The sequence below is a fragment of the Gasterosteus aculeatus genome, chromosome 7 (assembly GCF_964276395.1).
Source record: "Gasterosteus aculeatus chromosome 7, fGasAcu3.hap1.1, whole genome shotgun sequence".
In the NCBI taxonomy this organism is placed as follows: Eukaryota; Metazoa; Chordata; class Actinopteri; order Perciformes; family Gasterosteidae; genus Gasterosteus; species Gasterosteus aculeatus.
The window spans coordinates 7,291,407-7,313,930 of NC_135694.1; the positions used below are offsets into that span (position 1 = coordinate 7,291,407).

The window sequence follows — 22,524 nt, forward strand, 5'->3', positions numbered from 1 at the left end:
GTCCAAGACGTCACATTATTCTAATGCAGCAGTCGGTGCTAAATTAGTGGATTTTAGCTTGCCAAGTGTGTTAACATTTCCACTGTCAAGTAACAGTAATATGTCCTTAGAGCCGCATTCCTAGATCTCTTGAAATAAAGTTACAATCTGGAGGCATTTTTAAGTAGCAGTAGTAATTTGATTGCCTGCAGACATTTGCATCCCCTTTCTCAGGTGAGTGTATGGCATTCTGACTGTCCTTCCAAAAGAGCCCAAATAATATTAGCTGGTATAGATGTTTGATCTTAAAAGGCCTGAGAAGGAGGGGATGGAAAAGTCAATATATATATACAATATATAGTAAATCTAATGTCAAATAATGCATCCTCTTCTTTAGTTCATTTTCAAACCATTTAGGACCTTCTGCTGTTTCGGGGTCAAACATCATTATTATCATTGATGAACAAAACAACACAGATTTGAACGTTTTTAAACCGCGCTTCTCTGACTGGTATTTTACACCGTGCGCGCTCCCGCAAACAGCCGGGCAGACTCAACGACTTTGCTGCTTTCAAGTTCTCCTCGGACGCTTGACACATCCCGAGATGTGATCACAACTCGTAAATCCTACTTTACATGATAGCAAGTCACGCCCCCTGAACGTCACACACGGGAGACAGCGAGAACAAGTTCCTGGTCGTGCGGCCGCGTTGTTATTTGCGAGGGAACCGGACGGTCCGTTTTATTCTGATATCTAATATTGTATTCACGTCAGATAAACGCAGCAATTAGTGAGACATAAGTGCTTTCATGCCTACATCCTGGGAAAAAAACATGTTCCCACGGGACTTTGCGTGGGGAGCAGGAACTGCAGCCTATCAAATTGAAGGTAGGTATCATGGGTGATAGAAATATAGTATGTAAGGCTTGTGCTAATATGCAAAAAGACAATGTTTAAAAAAAGAAAAGAAAAACACCATGGGTTAATTAGGTCTTTACAGTGTAGATAGCACACAACAGGACACAAAGGTCACATATGGCGATTTTTTCGGATCAAAGGTTGTATTTATGAAGGTCATGGTTGTTCAATTATAACCCATGCACACCACGCAGTTCACAGTCTGTATGCTGATAATTGAGAAAATTATCTTGCTCGCAGGTGACCTCAATATAAAAATGGACACTTTGACAAAAATCAGCATGGGGATAGTCAGTGAAATCCACTGTCACAAGTCCCAACAGAAACATTACTCTGATTTGTTTTCATGTCCCCGTCCTTCACATGTCTATAAAATGAAGCAACCTCTATGTGCATATTAAGGTGGCTGGCAGGCAGACGGCAAGGGACCGAGTATCTGGGACACATTTTGTCTCGAGAAAGGCAGAGTGTTTGGGGAGCAGAATGGAGATGAGGCCTGCAACAGCTACGAGCTGTGGGAGAAGGACCTGGAGTGTATCCAGCAGCTTGGACTGACACACTATCGTCTCTCGTTCTCCTGGGCCCGCCTCCTGCCTGATGGGACCACACGACACGTCAATCAAAAAGGTCTTTCCATATCACCCCATATTGGTATCCAAAGCGACACTTAATGGAACGAGCGCTTTTGTTTTTAATAGACGTTTTTTTTTGATGTTGTGTCCAACAGGTGTACAGTACTACAACAAGGTAATTGATGATTTGCTGGCCTGCGATGTATCCCCCATGGTGACGCTTTACCACTTTGACCTGCCTCAAGCGCTTCAAGACCAGGGTGGCTGGAAATCCGCGGGCACGGCGACTCTGTTCAACGACTATGCAAAGTTTTGTTTCCAAACGTTCGGCGATCGCGTCAAACTTTGGATCACAGTCAACGAGCCCTACGTGTGCGCTAAACTGGGCCACGAAGACGGCCTCCACGCGCCCGGGATAAAAGAACCTGGTGTTGCTGCCTACCTGGTGGGCCACAACATGCTGCGTGCCCACGCCATGGCCTGGCACAGCTACAACTCCTTCTACAGGACGAAGCAGAAGGGTGCCGTGTCCCTGGCCATCAACAGCGACTGGCTCGAGGCGTCCGTGGCAGGTAGCGCCGAGGATGTCGCCGCCACCGAGCGCCAGCTCGCGTTCACGCTGGGGTGGTTCGCCTGGCCTGTGTTCGTGACTGGAGACTACCCAAAAATTATGAGGTCCGCCATCGACGCCCAAAGCGAGAAGTTTGGACGCAGCGGCGGCTCGAGGCTGCCCAGTTTCTCGAAGGACGAACCGGCCGTGTTGGGGACAGCGGACTTCTTCGCGTTGAACTACTACACCTCTCGTAAAGTTGAGGCGGGGGGAGGTTGTGGAGAGGTGCTGTCCATGAAGAGCGACCGAGATGCAAGGGATGTTTTGGATCCGTCCTGGCCCATTTGTGGCGTGTCCTGGCTCGCTGTAGTGCCCCATGGCTTACGCAAACTTCTCAAGTACATCAAGGTAAAAACTGAAACTACTGGTCCATCTTTTGGGGTCATTCTCAGATGAATTGCTCTCAGTTAACATCACTACAAAGTTTTCCTAAACAAGGCCCAAACACATCCCTTATTTTGAGTGGGAATTCAATCAGCTGAAATGGTATGTCGTCTTTCTTTTTTCTCTTGGTATCCATCTCAATTGACCCACGAGAAGACAAGTCACCTTCAACTGAAACGAGTAGAACACCCTGACATTTGTTTAGTGTCTTGGTATTGATTTTTTTATGCGGTAAATCTTCTTTTAACACCTCCAGAAACGCATTGATGCTTCATTAGGCCTGGCGCGTTGAACAAAACACTTACTTTACTGAAAGTGTTTGCAGTTGCAATTTCCTGCTGTTGTGCTTTGTCACAGGCCATTAGTTTGAGCCTGGCACCGTTGAAATGCAGTTAAACGGCACACCGTAGACCAATCTTTCTCTCCCTGGAATGTTTGACATCTGAGATGCCTAGTTTGACAATAATATTTGCCCCACAATGTCTCTCCAGGACACTTTCAACAACCCAGCAGTGTACATTACGGAGAATGGCTTCTCTCAGGTGGGGCAGCTGCAGATTGAGGATGTCCAACGCTCAGAGTTTTACAAGGACACCATCTTGGAGGTGGCTAAAGGTAACGGCAGGTTTATCGGCTTGGGACGGGAGTAAATGGCCAATAGCAGAGATCAGTGAACGATCAAATGTGGCCCGTTACACCTGCACCACTTGCAATTGGGTATAAAGGTGTCACCTTGCAAATATTGGTCGATATTCTTCTCGTTTTATTTTGCACATCACAGACAAAACCACCACCTGGGTACTGAGGACAATTTCTTATTTTCAGAGTCCTTGTTTTAAGTTTTATTAATTGGGAATAATTTTGTTTATAACAAAAAATAACCAATTTAAAAAAAAGGTACAAATATAACAGTGCATTGATTAATGTAAACAGGAGACATTTTTCTTGTTTTAAAAATATTCAACTTCCAGACCTCAATGTCTTTGTTGGTTTTGGCACTACCATGTGGCCAATCACTGCATGCGTCGTTGACAGCAATATTTAAAGTTATAGTTAACTTTAACTTAACTATAGTTAACTGTAAGTTAAGTTACAGTTATAGTAGGCAAGATTGCAAAAAACATATAATTGATTTAGCCCCATTATTTAGGTTACAAATGTAAACATGCTATACATATTTGTTTGTATTTTCTGCCCGTTGCAAAAAATTCACGAGTTCAAAGTTAAGACAATGTGCTTATGTTGTTGTATGTCATTGATGGCTCTAGCCGTTTAAATTTAGCAGTTTTAAAATAATTTTCTACAAAACTGTTTCATCTCTCTGTGTTCATTTGTATAGCTATACAAGAAGATGGGGTCAACGTCCGTGGATATTTTGCCTGGTCTCTGCTGGACAACTTTGAATGGGGTGATGGATTCAGTGTTCGTTTCGGGTTGTTCCATGTGGACTTCGCGGACGCAAGGCGGGGCCGCACAATATATCGGTCTGGACGGGAGTACGCAAAGATCATCTCAAAATTCCAATGTGGTCAATCCAAATGAAGAGGCTGAATAAAAAAATAAATGTCACTTCTTATACAGTTCTTTTTATCTGACACACACATTTCTACTAATTGGATGAATAAACTAACTAGGTTTTCACTTTATTGTTTACACTTAAAGCACCACTCATGCCTTTTGAAAAATGGTCAGTTTCAACCATAGAAAATCTTGACTTCCGCAGGGGGCATGATGACATGGGCTAAGAGCGCTAAGCTGACTCAGTGGGATGCAAATTAGTATTCTGTCCTGGTCACTCAGCCTGTACTGGGAGCTTTATGGAGGGAGGAGAGTTCCATAGTCAGACGGTTAAAAGCGTCTGTAAGACCAAGCTGCTGCAGAAGGTTGCGCATGATAGCATTGTATTTTGGAGGAATAGGTAGCAACATAGATGAATACTTTAAGGTGATGTTTGGCTCCAAGGTCTTATCCAAAAATCTAGATCTGGGTGGATCTTTTTCTCTGCAGCTATCTTGTATTGTACAAACAATGCGTTGTAGTTTTATAGTATATAAAGTACAAGGTAAAATACATCCTAGAGACAATTTGGCCTTGTTTTCTATATTGGACCCCAAACTACCACGTCCCCCCTTCCATTTGAATAAAACCCTTCTTTAGGACAGACTCCCCGTACTGCCAGGCTGCATGAAGCACACTCCAGTGGACTCCGAAGGGATGCCAGCTGAGAGCAACAGATGTCCTGCCACAGGAACAGAGTGTAATGCCATTTGGGCTTTCGGACAGCTGTGCAAACTCCCTACTTAAAGAACGAACAGAGTGCACGAGGCAAAAAGCCTCCAAAAACGCCTTCTGCTGATCCTCTGTCTACATTGTGTTTGAGGTAGGACTGTCCAAAAATGCACCATGGATACACACAGCTGCGACGGCCATGTTGAGTATTTTACAAGCAGGGTGGGCAGGTCTCAAAGAAACATTATTTGTAATGATCAAATCAACGTTTCAGGAAATGCCAATTGGAAATCAACTGCAAGTGCTCTCATCAGTACACGGAGATGCAGAGACGTGGACGAGCATTGTGATGGTATCAGTTCGTTAGCCTACAGCGTCACCTTGTGGTGTTAAAGTGAACCACGGCCTTTAATACAGCAGCTCAGTGTGTGCCGGTCTGCACATGCCGATATGGTGTCACATGTGTGCTGTTTTGATTAATAAACTGCATCCTGCTGGTGTAACAATAAACAACTTAAGCCTCTCCCTAACCACAATACATCATAGATTTAACACAATTAATATTTATGCTCTGATGTGAAGGAAAATGTCATTTATATTCTGTGTTGGGAGACTTTGTTTGCATTAATAAGCATGGTGTATCGTGACATCCAGTTGGCTGTGCATACTGTTTTCAACAGATGTGAGTAATACCCTCGTGGCCCTCCTCCATCTATGTCAAGCCGAGTGAGATTCTTCTTTGTCTTATGATGAATAACAAGCTATTGTGGAAACATGAATAATGCTACTGCCGCTCGCATTCGAACTCTTTCACAGGCTGCTTTGAACACAAAAGTTGAACCCCAGTTCACACAGTTTCAACGCTAATAAAGTTCATTTCATGCTTTTTAATCCCAGCGGAAGGATGGCGACAGACCACAGAGCACCAAACATTGATAAACGGATGTAAAATCCGGCTCGTCAGGTGGAACCACTGCTGAAAAAGACATTTGATGAAAAAAAATAAATGAAAATAAATCAAGCAGTGGGTGAAAACAAAAACAAAGCATTCCAAATGCCGTTACCCGCGTCGGAGACAGAATTAAAATTCAAGCGGATCTTAATCACATTTCCTATGTCCAACTGAATTCTCAGCTGAGAGTTGATTAGTAATTCCATCAACTGTCTCCCAGTATTGATGGACTCCGTCTTCCTCCATCGCCGGCGAGAGGTAGCTGCATGGGTGAAAGAAGCACCACTGCAGCTCAATTGATTGAATGAAATATGAGCAAGAAGTTTAGTGCTGGGCAAATATTGGAGTCAGTCGTTTGTGGGAGACCGAGGAATGATATGGGTCTGTTGCAGGTTGAAAGGCTTAATACATTCATTAGTATTTAAATAATTCACTGCTTTGGTCTTTTTTAATAGCCCAACAACCAATATTCAACTTCAATTCATCATTTGGGGCGGAATGTATTCGTACTCGGCCGGGATGTAGAAAGTCACAAGAAACCATTTCTAAATGCGCTTTCCAATTAACTGCCAAATATATCATGTGTTACAGATAAGTTGCTTTTGACAATGAATTAGTACGTTTAATTGTAACATTCAATCACATTCACTGGCGGAGAATTACCCCGAGGAAAATGCTGGCAATTTAACAAGAGCGGCCCATTTGTATTTGACCAAACTTAAATGATTACATTTTTGACAGACACCATGAAATATTCAAGAACTGGGAAATTCATTACTCGTTACAAATTAACTAAATTATTTAGCTGCCGATAAACTATCTCCACTGTGAATTAAAAGCACAATCTCATGTATCAGTCTAGTGCTTACAGGTGCAAAGGGTCTGACTTCTGGCGAATAATTACCTTTTTCTATTTACTGAATACCCTCATTTGCATATTCCCCGGAGAAATTGTATAATTAGATTGTTGCTTCAATATCAAGATGAAGACACATCAGCCACTCTCTTCCTTCAGAGCACAGATAGGATCTCCTTCCCCCCTCTTCTCCTCCCTTAGTCAGCTGGTGAGGGACCCAAACCGACGCTCTGCCCGCCTGCTGCCTTTTCCTGCGTCGCTCTCGCTCATTTTCACTCCCTCTGTACAGCTCATCTTCCTCCCCTCTTCTAAACGCGTTGCTCATTTCCCATTGACGAGAGAGGGTGGGAGAAAACCGAAATAACAGCACAAACTTTTCTAAATCCCATTGACCTACTTCGCCAGACATTTCACTGGGAATTCATATTAGTGCAGAAGAGTTAGGAGAAGAAATGTTTGCTCATCTCAACCCCCCCCTCCCCCATTCTCATTCTCTATGAGCTGGAAGCCATTTTCCCGGCATCCCGGCATTTGATCCACTATGACCACCACAGTACATTGTACAAGTGGATTAATGTCGCACTGTGGTGTCACCACCGTTTCGGAGCGCCGTCGCCACTTTTAACAGCGGCATAAGAAGCATGACGGCGGAGCTATGAAAAGCACTTTGGGAGACCTCGCCTATGATTGATGAATTTGGCGCAGCAGACAAGATTGAGGGGGCTGAATATTGCGAGGCCTTGAAGACAGGAAGTAGAATTATGACGGACCCATACAGAGAACTAAAGTGCCGAGACGAAGGGAGAATAAAAAGAAGAGAAAGGCAATTCAAACCTTTTTCTTTCAAGTCCCTCCCTGAAGGGACTGCAGATGACCCTGCTAACGACTGTTGAAATTCTAACTCCCTTGAGTGTGATGGCGCCGCGTGACGGGAGGGGGGTTCGCGGACCTGCCTGAAAAATTGAAAGCTCCTGGAATATTCAGCTAACCCTGTGCGCTCAGTTGGGGGTGGCCATTGGAGGGCACATGCAGAGATTGGTATTCAGGGTTTGTGCGTGTGTGGTGGGTAAGCACGGTGGTAGTTTGCGAAGAGAGAACCCCCTCTTCTGTGTGTGTGTGTGTGTGTGTGGCGGCCAATGAGCCGAGGGCCTTGTCTCATGGAAACAGTGGTAGGAGTGCGAGTGAACATAGTGGGAAGAGAAAGAGACAATTTATGGAACCTTTTAAAGCAAAGGGAATATAACTGACAGCAGTAGTGAAAAGGCCTTGATCCAAGCAGAGAGAATAATGATGTTGATATAATCTCATGCTACCAATATGCAGACACGATTGTCCTTAACAAGAAAACAATCTGCTCTGAAACTTTGCAGGCAGAAAATGGTTACCTGTCTAAAATTAATGAAATGAATAATGGGGGGCACTCGCGGCTTGAGCTCCATCCCGCATTTACCTTTGCCTTCCACGTCCTGCTTTGATCAATCATTTAACGGAGAGGTCCAGTTTTGTACAACCTACTTCTTATTTTTGTAGTGGTCACTATCCTCCACATTGGTAATGACGATACTATTTGGAAGAAAAGAGGGCCTGAAAACAGAAGCAGCCAGACCATCATGACCCATGGGGAGACGGATTTAAAATTCACTTGCTTTTTTAGCTCATGTTCGTGTGATCTTGTGAGCGTGTCCCACCAGCCGGCTCATAGGCGCCGCTCTGCAATGCACTCATACAGCGGTCACAGCTGATAATGGCGTTGGCTCCCCCGAGTAAACACTTTTAGCTCCGTCAGTGCTGTTGCAGTGGTTTGCACCGTCAGCGCTGTTTGAGTTTAACAAATAGCCTAAATCAGATGATGCACAGGCAATTTAGTGATATCCCCGCAGTTGAGAGCTTGACCGATCTTGAAGTAAAAGTCCTGGCTCCCCTCTGTCTAAGGCCGAGAAGGACCTTCAGTACTACAACAAAGCCCCTGGTTTACTGATATTATGGTTAAATAGATATAGAGTTTTTTTAGAGTTTTTGGGCCTCGCGCATTTATTAGGAATAAAAATGGAAACATGGCCATAACTCTAAAATGAACTATTATGAAAGAAACTTTCACCTACTGTTCAGCGACGGTACCATTACATGCTGCATTACGTTTTAGTACATTAACACTTTTGAGGATTCTTAAAAATGCTTTTCAGGTATTTCCTCGGCTCATCTTTGATTAACTGCACACTTTGAGTTGGGGCCGTTTCAAGAGAGCGCGGGCACGCCGGGTGCGGAGCAACAGTGCGAGCGGACTAATTAACTCTAAGTGTTGTAAGACATGCTCCCTTCTCACCCGTGTTGTCACTCAGGGTTTGAGTGGCGCTAATGAGAGAATTATCTAGCCTCGGACCCAGGTAATGCATTCAAATGAACACCAGCTGACCTGACCTATGAGATGGCTTTTTAATCTCACTACTTAATACCAATCAGAGCCGCTTTCTCATGTGCCTACAGTGTGAGGGCCCCCTGCTCTAAATGCCGCCATCCCCTTTTTGTCCCCCCACTGTTGATCTAAGGGAGAGTGTTAATTGTCTTGGATGGCTCAAGGGCTTCTGCCTATATTATGCGGGGAACCTCAGGTGTGCGGGATAAAACAGGTGGATATGGCCTCCAAAGTGTTTGCTGGGCATCAAAGTGAAAGTGTTTTGAGTGTATGCTTGTGTGTGTGCATGTAAGCCCCTTATCATGAGAACCCAGCTGAGGATTAGGAAGGTTAATAAGGTCACGAGTTTGCAACAAAAATATGTGACATACAATAGAGCTTTGGCATTGTTGGATTACCATAATCATCATCCTTTGGTGCTCAACCCTCTGACTCAATTGTTGTGCTCATAGGGTTTCCAGATGCAAAACAAACGTTCTGCAGGGGGCCGCGTTGGGGGAATTCAATAATTACCTGCTGGTATTACCAATTTAAGCATTTATACTTCAGCAAATAAGCTTGCGTTTCAAATTGGATCAAGGTATTTTCGGTGTGTTGTCTAACTGTAGATATTTTGTTTCAGCCAGACAGTGCAGAACTTGTGGGCAACAAGAGCAATACGTCCTTTCAAGTGTTTGGGCTCAAGCCATTTTTGTTATGCCAAGTGCTCGAGGTAACAAATAGCAGATCAGCCAGGGTTCAAGGCTGCCCGCGGAGGGGCTGGTGCAATTCAATGCCTTTTGTTATAAATCTCGCGTCGTACTTTGAGCGTCTGTGTTTGAGCAAAAGCGTTTCGTATGTGCCAGGGAGTCGAACTCAAGCACCGGTAAAACATCTGCTTGTGTAAACTTGCGAATGGAGGTTTAAGAAGTCAAGTGCACCCTCCTGGCCTGCAACCATCCCACACGTGCAGAAGTGTGTCAGGTGGAAAACACTATTGATGAGTCTAATATCCAAGGTCCTTCCACCCCCCTGAAGTCATTAGAAGCTATGTTCTTATATTGTTCACAAGCGGTCAGGACTTGCTTGAATGGGGCCAAATTAGGGATTTAATAGGATTTGCTTATTGCTGATTTAAGGAGGTGGTTGCGATACCTTTGGTAGCAAATATCACTCGTTAATGTGTGTGTTTCCAAGTTGTAGTAGTGAATGAGGAGTAAGCCCTTCGGAGTGTTGTTATCTTGGAGAAAGTGCGCAAAGACATTATGTTCACACTGCGATGATGACTGCGTGACATACATTATTATGCAGCTGCATTTGGTTCCTTATTATACGGATGTATTGTACAGTATTCTCATTTCAAATGCTCTGGATCAATGCTGAAAGCATTTCTGACTGCTCTGCGAGACAGACCAAACCCTATTGTCAGAACATTGCTCTAATTATGTTGTGAGCAAAGTTCTGTTGCGAGGACTTGCACAGACAAGCACACGCAGTATTCAATTACGCGTTACTGGGCTGGCCGCATTGTACAGCACATCTCTACATGCCGCTGGTTGACAGCTAATTGTACAGCGGACAATAAAGATCGGCTGGCGGCTTGTGTCACGCGGAGTTGCAGCTTTTCCCCCCCCTCCCCGCAGCCCATTGTCATGCAGGCACTCAGGTAGCGGGCCCAGTCGTCACTCATCTGCCTGACGGCCGCTGCTATCTGCCCTGGCGTTGACTGATGACGTGCGCGTGTGTGTGTGTGTGTGTGTTAGTACCAGGCAGTGTGTTGTACCGAAAGGGGGGGATCCGTGGCAGGTAGGAGGGCAGGGAAGGAGGCGAGATAGATACCACCCTGCCGGAGGGCTGGGTTACAGGCCAGTATGCAATGCCGATCATCAATGAGCGTGCCAGTGGGCAAAACAGGGGCCAAGCCAGGACAACAGCGTTGTGAGACGGATCAGCTGTCACATGGGCAGAATACCACTGAAAAGAAAGTTAGAGCAGAGCAGGTTGGTGGCACTGTCTTTCTAAATGGCACAGGTGGCTCAAATCCACTGCTTTATTATTACTTCAAAACCTTTTCTGTCAAACTGTGCTATGGAAATCCACGTGGGAGTGACATTGCAGGAGGAGTATGTAAAGTGGGACTAAAATTGAATGAACAAACAAAACCTGAGTCCTTTCACACACACCAGCCGTGACAGCAAGATTTCTGTCAGCAAGATTTCTCATAAAGGTGAAAGCAAATGTTAAGTAGAATCAGCGGTAGACCTAGAGGGGGGCGGGGTGGGGGTGGGGGGGGCGGCTGAGGCGAACATAAAACCTAATAAAGCGCCCTCCATGGTGTCCTTCCACTGAGGAAAATGTAAAGCAGGGCCCTCTCAGGCGACCTTAAAATTGTGATACAATAGGCTGCTCTACATGTTGGTGCCCCACTTCACATGTTTGGTGGCCTTTTGATATATTTTTTTGTCACTGCCTCTATTTCGAAGACAATCTGCCTTGCTGTTATGGTAGCAGAGCCTTCGGTCTTTAAAGTACAACAAAAAAAAAGCTTGAAGCGCCTCCTGACGATTGAAAAATATGTTTTTTATCAGATAATAATTGACTGAAGTCTCAAACCCAGAATTTGAAATGAATTATTATATGGTCACGAGTGAGTTCCATGTGTGCACAATCCGTGCACAAGTGAAATGTGTGAATGCTCATGGACGTACAAGTGAGCGCTCTCATGTTTCTGCTGTCCGGAAAGATCAATGTGCCCGCATCGATGTCGCCTTGCCCTCCGCACGTGAAGTGAATGGAGGGGGGGGGGCGATGGCAAAAGGGTGGGAGGAGAGTGGGATGCGAGGCGCGCGCTAAATGGATGCGATGCAAATGGCACCAGAGGACATAGGAATCAATTTACCTTATTGAAACAAATGAGAGCAGCTCTGCCATGGCGTGTGTTCCTTTTCTTTTTCTGGCCGTCCGCATTGTTATTGTAATTAACCCACCTAAACCAAATCCCTGACCCTTCCTTTCACAGAACACAGCCAAACCCCCTCAACAACCCTGTCCCTGATGCCTGGGGTCCCTTTTACCTTAATGAAAAAGCCTTAGAGGTGCCCAGGTAAAAATGTAGGGACTGTAATCTTGATTCATGGTCCTTGGTGACATGCTAAAAGGTATGAGAGATCTGCCTAGGAAAGCATTTAGGAAAGGCTTTTCCATACATGAGTGCCAACCCCCCGTCCCCCACTTAACCACAAACACACACACACACCACGTAATGACTTAGTGGACAGTCTCCTACTCTCATCTTTATAAAATCCCCACAACATATCCATGGAATCCCAATAACCAACATGAACTCCACCTAACGTAAGAATGACCTCGGAGATAAGCGGCCACGGCAATGACGGTTTCATTTAGCGATGTCCTATTGAAAATTTGCCACTTTTTTTTTGTTTAAAAGGTAGTTCACATTGACACCTAAAGCTCTAATTCCCCAGTGTGGCATGGGCATTGTATAGGGGTCTTGGGGGAGGGATCAATAGTTGGAGAGAGCGATGGGGGTCACGGTGGAATCAATGCGCCGGACAAACGACCTCCAGCTGCCGCCTGTACCTTCCGAGCCGCCTGACACCTGAGGCGATCTTTACTGAAATGTCCTCTGCTGAAATGCCACGGGGCCACGGGCTGCTGAGCAGTCACTCATGCAGCGCTCCTGAATCAAGTGGGGTATGCAAACCGGGTCCGCTGTCATCCTCGGCGAAAGGCCTTGGCTCAGCGAAACTACGTAAACAAAACCCACGCACCTGAGAATGTCAATTACTTGCCGCCAGCCCCTTCGGACGGCACCGTGCTTGATGGCCAAATTGGGGATAATTTGCGGAGGATGGGGGCCCCATTGCAGAGGTGACACCGTGTCGTTCCACCCCAAAGAACAAAACCGTGGCATGAGAACAGGAGCAGCATGCCGACTTGATTGTTCTTCTATTACCCTGCACGGCGTTTTGCATAAACGGTCAAAAGACGCTGATGAAAACAAGTGGCGGTTTCAGGTCGGAAGCAGACACCCAGAAAATGAGCTCCCCCCCCCCCACACACACTTCCCCTTCTTACCCTTCCGCTGGGCCGCATAATTCAGAAGAGCCATCTTGTGGAAATGTCATCGTGTGGTGGTGGCGGCGGTGGAGCAAGCAGTGTGACAGAATGCCGCAACGCCTCCCGGGCTGGGGCCCTCGCCACGCTTGCCACGCCCGAGCTGGCCTGACCTTGCAGGTGCTGATGTATGCAGCCACGTTGGCGTCGGAAATGGACAATGGGTGCCTCTTCCTTGTGGAGGCTTTTAGCCCCCCCGCCAGAACAACTTTTTCATCTGACTTGGGTTCATTGAAAGGTGGTGCATATGTTTATTTGCTTGAGGATATAGATTTCTTCCCTCCCCCCCCCCTTCCTTTTCTTTTCTGAACAGAGGTCAGTTCCCCTCCGTGCATTCCCTTTTATGCACCCACTCCCTATTCTTCATTCGTCTTACCTGCTGACAGATCTGACAACACGCTGCTGTATTATTATCTCCCAACCCCCAGCTTAATACCTTCCACAACAACACAGGGACAGCTCGACTCCTCCACCCCTTCTCTTTCTCCTTTAGAAAACTGATTATAAATGGTCAATTTGAAAATAGACTGGAAAGTCCCCAAGGCCGCTTGCCTTGTCAAATTGAAAAGGGACAAGGACAAGTCAGTCGACTTGCCCCCCCCCCTGTCCGTCGTCCTGATATTTCCGAGGCAGGCGTACGAGCGGGAACATAACAAATTCCCCCCATGCGGCGGGCAAGGCGGCGGCGAGGGATACCGAGGGAGGGCGGGGCAGCAGCAAACTGAGGATCTTCAACATCTAGCCCTCAGCATTTATATCACAAGTTTCCACAAAGAGTCTATGGATCACTCCAGTGGGCTGGTGTTGGCAGTATCAGGAAAAGCCATAGGCTGTCAGGGAGTGTGTGCCTTTCATATTTCACTGTAGACAGCCTTCCCTTCTCCCGGGCCTCACTCACAGCAGCCTTTGAGGATAATATCTTCAAATCTCTCCTTGCCATGCTGAGAGGCTATTTTTAAATAGATATTTATTTCATTCTCTCAATTTTTCTCCCCCCCCTCCCCTCAGCTCTGTCCTACAGGTATAGAGCTTTAGCGCTTGTGACCAGTAGAGAAAACGGCCTAAACAAAACAGAAAATGTTAGTTATTTAAAAGGGAAATCTCTGTATTTTGTTCCTACCCTCATTATGAACCATTCTCACCTTTCCAACTTTAACACCAAATTATTATAAACCAAGCCTGAGGGAGTCGTGGGGGGGGGGGCATCGAAGATGAACTTCATCAGTCACATCCCCCCATTATGCCGAGGTCTCGTCTCATCAACAGACAGAGTGATGAATACTTGATTTTATGAGTCTTTGTGTGATCCGCCGTGACTTTTTGTGTTAACAATAAAGTCCCTTTCTGATTAATCACACTCGTGAGATGGAGAGCACCCTTTGATAAAGCAGAGATGTCCACTGCAGCATGATTCATCAGGGAGGACCATGCAATCAGATGAGGCCTGTGCCTTTTCTCCAACATGTATCCACTCTCTCCTTAGAATACATTAGCAGAGTGTGAGCGACAGAATCATCAGATACCACGAGGTGAATTGAAGTGGTCATGAACCTAGTGTCAAACTCAAATAGCTGAACGGCGATAGATAAAACAAACAAGGAACGTGAACCGCTTGCAAAAGGGAGGCGAGGAGGTTCACGCTGCTCTTTTGAGAACTTTTACAGATGAGGCTCGCTAGCCCTGCATCACAATTAGGCTATTATCAAGCATAACCCCTGCTGGAACTGTAACATATGACCCCAAGTTTATGTATTGCACGAAATTTCTTCTCACGTAGCACGACATGAGACAGGTTTTATGTTGAATTGGGAGCTCTCCTTGCTCTCCCCCAGGGTGCATGGTCATCCTGACCTACTGCAACAAAAAGAAGGAGTAAATATATGAGCTAAGACTTTCCCTTTGGGTTGAATACTGCTATTAGCAATGTGACTGTTCCTTAAGGTTGAATAGTGTGTGGATCGCAAACACAGTAAAGCTGGCTCACTAAGCCTTTTTACTCTCAGTCCTTCAAGGCAGGCCTCACATATAAGTGGTATAACTCTCATGTTTACCATTTCAGACACAAGAACGGTCAATAAAACCACAATGCTGTATTATACCCTCCTCCCGTATTCTCTGACGATTGTCTCTTGCACAGTAAGCACATTTGATGTTGTTGACCGTTATTATTTATCTTGTTTCGTTCCTCTAACCATGGCTAATAACAGTTCCTCCTATCTCCCTCTATTTCTGGGCTAAGCCAGGTCTGAGAGCTTTACAGAAAGGTAGAAAGTGCTTGGGTAAGCAGAGGGAGGATTCCTCCGTTGCTGCTTCAGGTAGTCCCCCTCCCTCCCTTCAGCTGAGATTTCTATCCCAGGCCCTTATTATCACCAAACAAGCACTTTTTGATGATGATAAGTAATAGCCACATCCCTGCGTGCAGGACTCACTTCTCAGGGGAGTAAGGAAAGCACGCTGGCCATTTTTCTTGCCTGTTTGGCATCCAGCAATAGTCGGGGAAATAGTGGCGGCATGGATGGGGTGGGGATTCTGTGTTTGTGCAGCACTTGTCACAAATGGAAAAATGAGCAAAACATTATGTAATGCTTTTGATGTTTTTCCAGTGTAAAATGCAAGCAAAATGAGGCATTTCAAAGTGTTCCCTTTACATTGCGAATGAAATAAACCGTAAATGGCCAAAGCTCCACGTTAAATATTTCAACATGTTCCAACTCTACAAAGCGGTTGTCAAGCAGAGTGATTAATCCTAGTAATAAATCCCTGGCTTGATTGTTTAGAGCAACACTGGTGGGAAAGGAAATACTCAGAAGAGGGGATGATTAAGGGGGTCAGTGCTTAATGACAGAAGTTCTGCAGCCTTTAAAAGCCTAGTTGGGTGACAGCGGTGGTTGAGGAAGGGGATGATAAGCTGTGGACAAAAAAGTGAAAATATCCTGTGAACGAGCACGCATAAACAGCATCTCAGGGTCTTCTAATCCCACAGACGAGCTCGACAGTGGCCTGTCAAATTGCGGGAACCAATTTGAATGCACGGCAGGGGTACGTCCTTCTTTTCAATTTAGAGGGCGTCTTGTTTATTTCCTGCTATAGCTGCATCTCGCTGCCAAACACACAGGCCCACCTCTTAGAGAATCTGTAATTTAGTTGGACTAGTGTGATATTGTGGTGCTGTAGACCTCTCAAGGAGGAAAATAGAGGAGGGGATAGAGAGACACAAAGGACGGAAGTGAAATTTCTGAAAGGATGTCAAGTCCGTGTAGGCTTGAAATATACCCCAAATTAAATGATCAAAACTAAATGCGCCATACAACATTTTGTTTGGGACATATTTGAAGGTTTAGTCTTGTGGACAGGATGTTCCTTTGTCAGTTTGCCCGCTATAAAACCTGTTGACTTGGGTGTCATCTGCCAAGAATGCCACTCAACAGAAGTGGTATTCCAAGCGGGTGTCCGGACCAGTATGTCAAGCGCTCTGACTGCGAGCCAACGCCGCCTTTCTGGGGAAACGAGTATTGCGAGGTGAGGCAATGCTGTTGCTTTCACGCATCCTATCTGTGGCAAATTGGTCATCTTTTCTGAGTGCGTCTTTCAAATTCATGGCGATTGAAAGCCCTTTGGTCACAAATGGATGTGCTGCGTGACAAAAAAAAGAAATTAAAAGGCATGTGATGACTAACAAACATTTCCAAAATCTAGACCTACACAAAACAGTAGCGGTGTGATAAAAAGGTTGTGGTCTAAACGTATCAGTGTGTGGTCACATGAAGGTGGTGACTCCCCCCGTGCTGCTGGCTGTCACAGTCTATCCCTTGGCTGCCGCTGAGCAGCCTGACCTATGGCTCTGCCTTTTAGGGAATTGATCCACCCACCGCATTGAGCCAAGATGGCTTCCCTCGTTTCCCGTGGTCCCACTCAGTTAACCTTAGTGGACTTGCCGACTGCCTTGCCAAAGATCTGTGCACAACCTTGTCAAAGGTACTATCTCTTTCAAATATCCCAAATCATAAGGGAAAAAAACAAAAGCCAGGATTTTCTTCCAGGCCAGTTGCAGAGGGTCATGGGTTCTAATTTTAGGGAGTGTTAATTGCAGCCCTCTCAAGTGTCCTCACTGCCACCTTTGACAAAGGCCCCATTCATAGGCAGAGTGGCCAGGCGTGCTGGCAGGGCGCCTGCTTTGCCAGTTGTTCCTGACACCTCCTTGGCAGCGCCAGGCCGACTCCGGCGTCTGCCAAGGGCCCCTTCCCAATAAGAATGCCTCATGGTGCACGTTCTATAAGCAGAGATTTTTAGATGCTCCCGTCTGGGTATGCGACACATGTCATGGCGGTCGGCCGTGAGATTTTCAGAGACAGGTTGCAGAGACAAGGAATACAGCAGCAAAAGACCAGAAGAGGCATGCTGTAATTGCAAGATCCGAGTGAGAAGTGCATCATGTCGTGGCGCGTGAAATACAAAATTAAAAAGTCTAGTCTAGTCTGTAAAACACTGGCCCTCTCTTCTAAATCACAAGTGTCAAACTCAAAGGGGGGGGAGTTGGATTGAAAAGTTGAGTGAAAAGTAACTTGCGAGCCGAAAAAGTGAGATCAAAGTAGGGCAGTATGTGGACCGAACCTAAAATGAGTTTGACACCCCTGTTTTAAATGAAGGCATTCTGTCACTTTAAGACCTGTGAGTTCACCTTTGTCCGGCCCCGTAACACGGTCGCTGCAAAGGCAATAGAGGCGCAGAACAAAGCAATTCAGCATTCTAACGCCCTGTCACCAGGCTCACATTTCAACCATTCTTTATTCTCTGCCACAGTTCCAGCAGGGTGTAACTTATGCTGGGCTGTAATTAATCCATGTCAGGTCAGAGAAAAAGAAGCAAAAGCGAAGGGAAACGAGCTGAAGTGAGGTGCCTTTGATTATTGCACCCCTACACCACTGTACACATGCACGCACAAGCTATATAGTTTTGCTTTCATGAAGAAAATCTGTAACCCTCAAGGAGCTCGGGTCCTCCTACAGCACCTTTATTTTTCCAAAGCCTGCTAAACCATCATTTGTCCAATTGTGTCACTATAGGATGATATAGTCAGCCTCATAGTGGAGGCTGAAATAAAAAGTGATATATACATATATATCTTCAAACAACAATTCATGCTGGGCTCATACATGTGACCACAGCATAACCCCAATTTCAACTCACACCATCAAATCAGGAGCATAGAAATAGCTTAAATTAAAATGTGCGATCCATATGAAATATCACATGCCACAAAAAGTTTGAGTAAAGTTAGGATGTCTGCGAGGATGAATATACTGTATAACCAATTTTCAGGTTTAATGGAGGTGAAAGGGTTTAATAATCTCCCACCTTGGACGATATAATGATAGTTTGCCCAACTCAATAGCTTTTTGAATTAGCCCCATCAGAAATGTACTGATGTCAATCATGTTGACGAACACTTGCATTTGAGGACGTAAGAATGCAAATTTCAAATGGGAATGGTAGTGTTCGCGGACATGATTGATATTCATTGAAGTGGGAAAGAGAATGGTATGAAATTGATTTTTGATTTTATGGCTGGGAGTCCACAACCTTTTTCCCCCAAAAGAGAAATATCTCAAAATCAATTTTTTACAGGCATTTGTTATCCATAAAGGTTGAATCCTACCTAATTTGGCGATTTGTTGATTTTTCTGATTGGGTCACCACCAGATCTATAAATCCTGTGAAATCAATTTCAACCAAAGGGTTTGGCACAACATTATAGAGACACATTTACAGTTCTGAAACAATAAATGCTGTCATTCTACGACATTCCATTAGTGACAGATCAAATGGACATCTGTGGTTTTAAGTGAAATATTGCAACAATTATCAAATGGATAGTCATAAAATGAGGTGCAGATTACTATGTCCTGCTAAACATCTTTTCAACTCCTGCCATCACTCAAATGTGTACAATACTTTGGCTTATCACTAAATATCTGCCAAACCAGGTGTTGGACTCCTCTCTATTTGAGTGTTGTGTGTACAGCTTGGTTGTTCCGTACATTGTAAGCAATTGTATCTTCAGGTATGAAAGGAATCTATGTCAGGTCATACTACCCTCATCAAAGAAAATCTGATGTGAACTTTTGCTGCCAAAAGGCTGAAGAGTTGGGTCCCCCTAAAGGGGTCCTCACAGAGCTTCACAAGTTTTGTTTCATTATTACTTCTGCGGAACATGTCTTTCTCAGTCTGGTGATCAGAGGGATGAGCAAATGTGAATTTAAGTCTGTCGGGTGGACAGACGAGCAGAGGAACCACAGCGTGGAAACTCCTTTAGGCTCCATTTGAACTTTAAACAGATACTGTGATGCATTTAACTCCAGACTCTCAAAAGGATGAGGGATTTGGGGTTTCAGTTCCGGGCCTGGTGCTCATTTGGGCCTTGTTAATCTAATTACTTGCCCAATTGTATATATTTAACATCGCCCCGGTCCTCTCCCAACTCGACTAGAAGAAGATGCCCAACAAACTCAGCTGGAGCTACCTTTTATAAAGGAAAATTGCTGAAGCTTGCAGCGAGTGAAAAAAAAAAAAGCAAAATGGCTGCAATTCATCACACGATTACACCAATTATGTCGCTGGAATCTGGATGGGCTCAGATCACAGACCTCTCCGTCTGGGACTCCTGGCAGCCAATCCCATGTGCACACGGGTGTGAGATACTAAAGCCAATTTATCTACCTTTGGGGGAAGTCTGAGGCAATATTAATGCCCTGACCATGATTCCCCATCATCTGCTTCACCCGGTTTGTGACACTAGCGGTTTACACATAGATTATTAATGGTCTATAAATATTCACCTGATGTTTACAGGGACTTTGTGGCAGCCATTAGCAAAAGACGTGGGAGGCAGACAAGAGTTTTTTTTATTTCTTGGAGTGACAGCGCAACAGTGTGGCTAACCTTGGGGCTTTTTGGACCTTGGTTTGTGGTACTACTTTTACTTGCTTGCCCTGACTAGCGAAGCCGTGAATGAGGAGCTGCATGTCCCCTCGTTTGTATATTACCAAAATACAGAGTTAGGATGGGATGCGATGCACCCCTCTTTAAAGCAAAACAAATTAATTGGCACTTAAATAAACATCCCTTTCTGGCCAGAAAGATATAAGAAGAGAAAGGAATGACACGATGAAAAACGAATCAGCCGTCTCTTTTTTGTGTCATTTTCCGTCCCTCTACAAGTGAGCAGCAACCGGATCTGCACCGATCCAAATGCAACCAGACAGCTTCATGGAAGATACGCAGCATTCCATACGCCTCGCTCTCCATTGATTCAATTGCCATCGACTAAGTTTTGTTCCTGCCCCCTCTTTTCTGAATCGGATTTGAATTGGATTCAAGTAGACATTTCTGCCACAGTGAAACGGAGGGAGGTAGAGAGGAAGGATGGAGCAGGCGCTGGGGGAGAGGCAAGGTGAGAACAGAGAGACACGCGAGCAATCAAAGACAGGGGGGAGAGGAGGAAGAGAGATAAAAGGAAACAAATCAGAGGAGGAGGGTTAAGCCGGCGAGAGACAGAAGAGAAAAGGGTAAAAGAGAAAGAGAGCATGTCTGACTGTTTCACAGGTTCATTCTGATGCATGGAGACGGACAGGAGAATAGATTGGTAGCCTTGGGTGGATAAGGACAGAACCATTCCCCAGAGAGATGGATTAGACAAGGGAGTGGAAATAAATGATCGCAGATTTTAATGGCCTTTTGGCTTGCTGCACGCCCCCCACCTCCATGCTACTTTCCCATTTTGAGTGGGGGAATTTTACAGTGATGACATTTTCACATGCCAACTGTCTACCTTTCGCAGTTTAACTCTCAAAAACAATCATCACGGTGTTCTGCAGTAGCGCAGCGATCGGGGGCATGTGGGAGAAGCGTGTCCGTCCTCCAGCTACAGATGCACGGCGAGATAAGTGGAAATGAACACCGGAGCTGGAGTCACATGTACAATAGGTGACCTATACAAATCAGGATGTTTGCACAACAACCTCCATGCTTTCCTTCGATCCAGAGGGCATTACACGGCACGAGAAGAGTCTCTTACCCTCTACCAGAATGTGCATACAGGCAAAAACACTAAATGCATAGGAGGTCAAACAAATAAAGAAAACCGTATGTGAACATCTCGAGTAAGTGTGGTAGTCAAAAGGTACACAATCAAAGTTTGGTCGGTCAACTGAGGAAGTGTAATAATGTTCTCCTCATCTTTGTTTGGCTGAACTGATGATGTTTCACTGCATGTTGGTTGATTTCATAAAGGCAATTAAACACCATAATACTACTGAAAATAATGCCTTTTATTAAGAGAGCACTTTTGTTCAAGCAATGTAGCTCAAACTGGTTTTAAAAAAAATACAATCGAGGCACTGTACGGCTTGCATGTGGTAAACTGATTTGGGTGATGTTTGCATCCTGGTATATGCACGACATCCCAAAGTCAACTTCACTATTATTCAACGCACACATATACAGCCCGAAGTGAATACATAGTCAACAATCTGTGATTCGGAATTATGACCGATTTTGTAATGATTAACTTTGAACCAGCCCCTAGGCGAGCAAACTAGTAATCCCTCATTGATTATTAATTCCCTCATTAATTCTCTACCCATTTGTGCCCCCTAAAGTAAAGAAATATGTCATTCTGAGTATTAACTAACCGGCCCAAATAATCATGATCTATCAGTTATTCAGGAACAACAATAATCTATTCATCATTATACCTGACAACCCAAATTGTTGGATATTGCGAAAGCATTTATTGTATACCTTTTTGTCTTAAAAATAAGTTTAGCTCAATCATTATGATCATAATCACAGGTCTTGTTCGAGTGATCGAGCTCCCACGTTCAGCAATTTTAGCAGAATAAAGATATAATATAGAAGATTGAGAGCATTTAGATTGCCTCTGAATGGCCATAAACATATGAAAAGCTTGGGGAACTTGAGGTAGGTGCTTCTCTCCTGCAACAATGTCTTCTGTCAAGACGGCGGTATCAGCTGCAACCGTGCACACTCACATGCACAAGCATGCACAAAAATGCACAAGTGGCTTCATTCAGCTCAGGTACACATTACTCCACTGTATCTTAACACTAAATAATAAAAATTAAGCATTGTCTGCTCTTTACCCGGCATCAAAAAGACAACAGACAAAGTTAGCAAGTTGGTGATACACATAACATTTCAAAGTTAGAGGAATTCATAATTTACCAAAACGAGTTAAGCAGCAAGAGAATACTTATGTATGGCCTCAAGCGATAAAAGAACAAGAATGCATGTTCAACATAAGAAGATTTCCTTGCAATATAGAACCGTAGGTTACACACATAGTATACATCTGCTGAGTCAGACTATCTTTGTTTAATGTCACAAAGTCTATGTTTAACCGCCGGGCCAAGTGAGGTACACTCCATGAAAACAGCACATGGTCGATAGCATGCCCAATATTCATGGGACCTCTA

At 44.8% G+C, this 22,524-nt stretch overlaps 1 protein-coding gene across 1 annotated transcript; it reads left to right on the top strand.

Annotated features, from left to right (window-relative positions):
- The first annotated feature begins 644 nt into the window (after window positions 1–644).
- gba3 (glucosidase, beta, acid 3) lies at window positions 645–4,034 on the top strand. Its single transcript, XM_040182107.2, has 5 exons — window positions 645–868; window positions 1,301–1,525; window positions 1,626–2,428; window positions 2,956–3,079; window positions 3,804–4,034. The coding sequence occupies exons 1-5, from the start codon at window positions 790–792 to the stop codon at window positions 4,004–4,006; spliced, it is 1,434 nt and encodes a 477-aa protein (XP_040038041.2). The 5' UTR covers window positions 645–789; the 3' UTR covers window positions 4,007–4,034.
- Window positions 4,035–22,524: the final 18,490 nt, after the last annotated feature.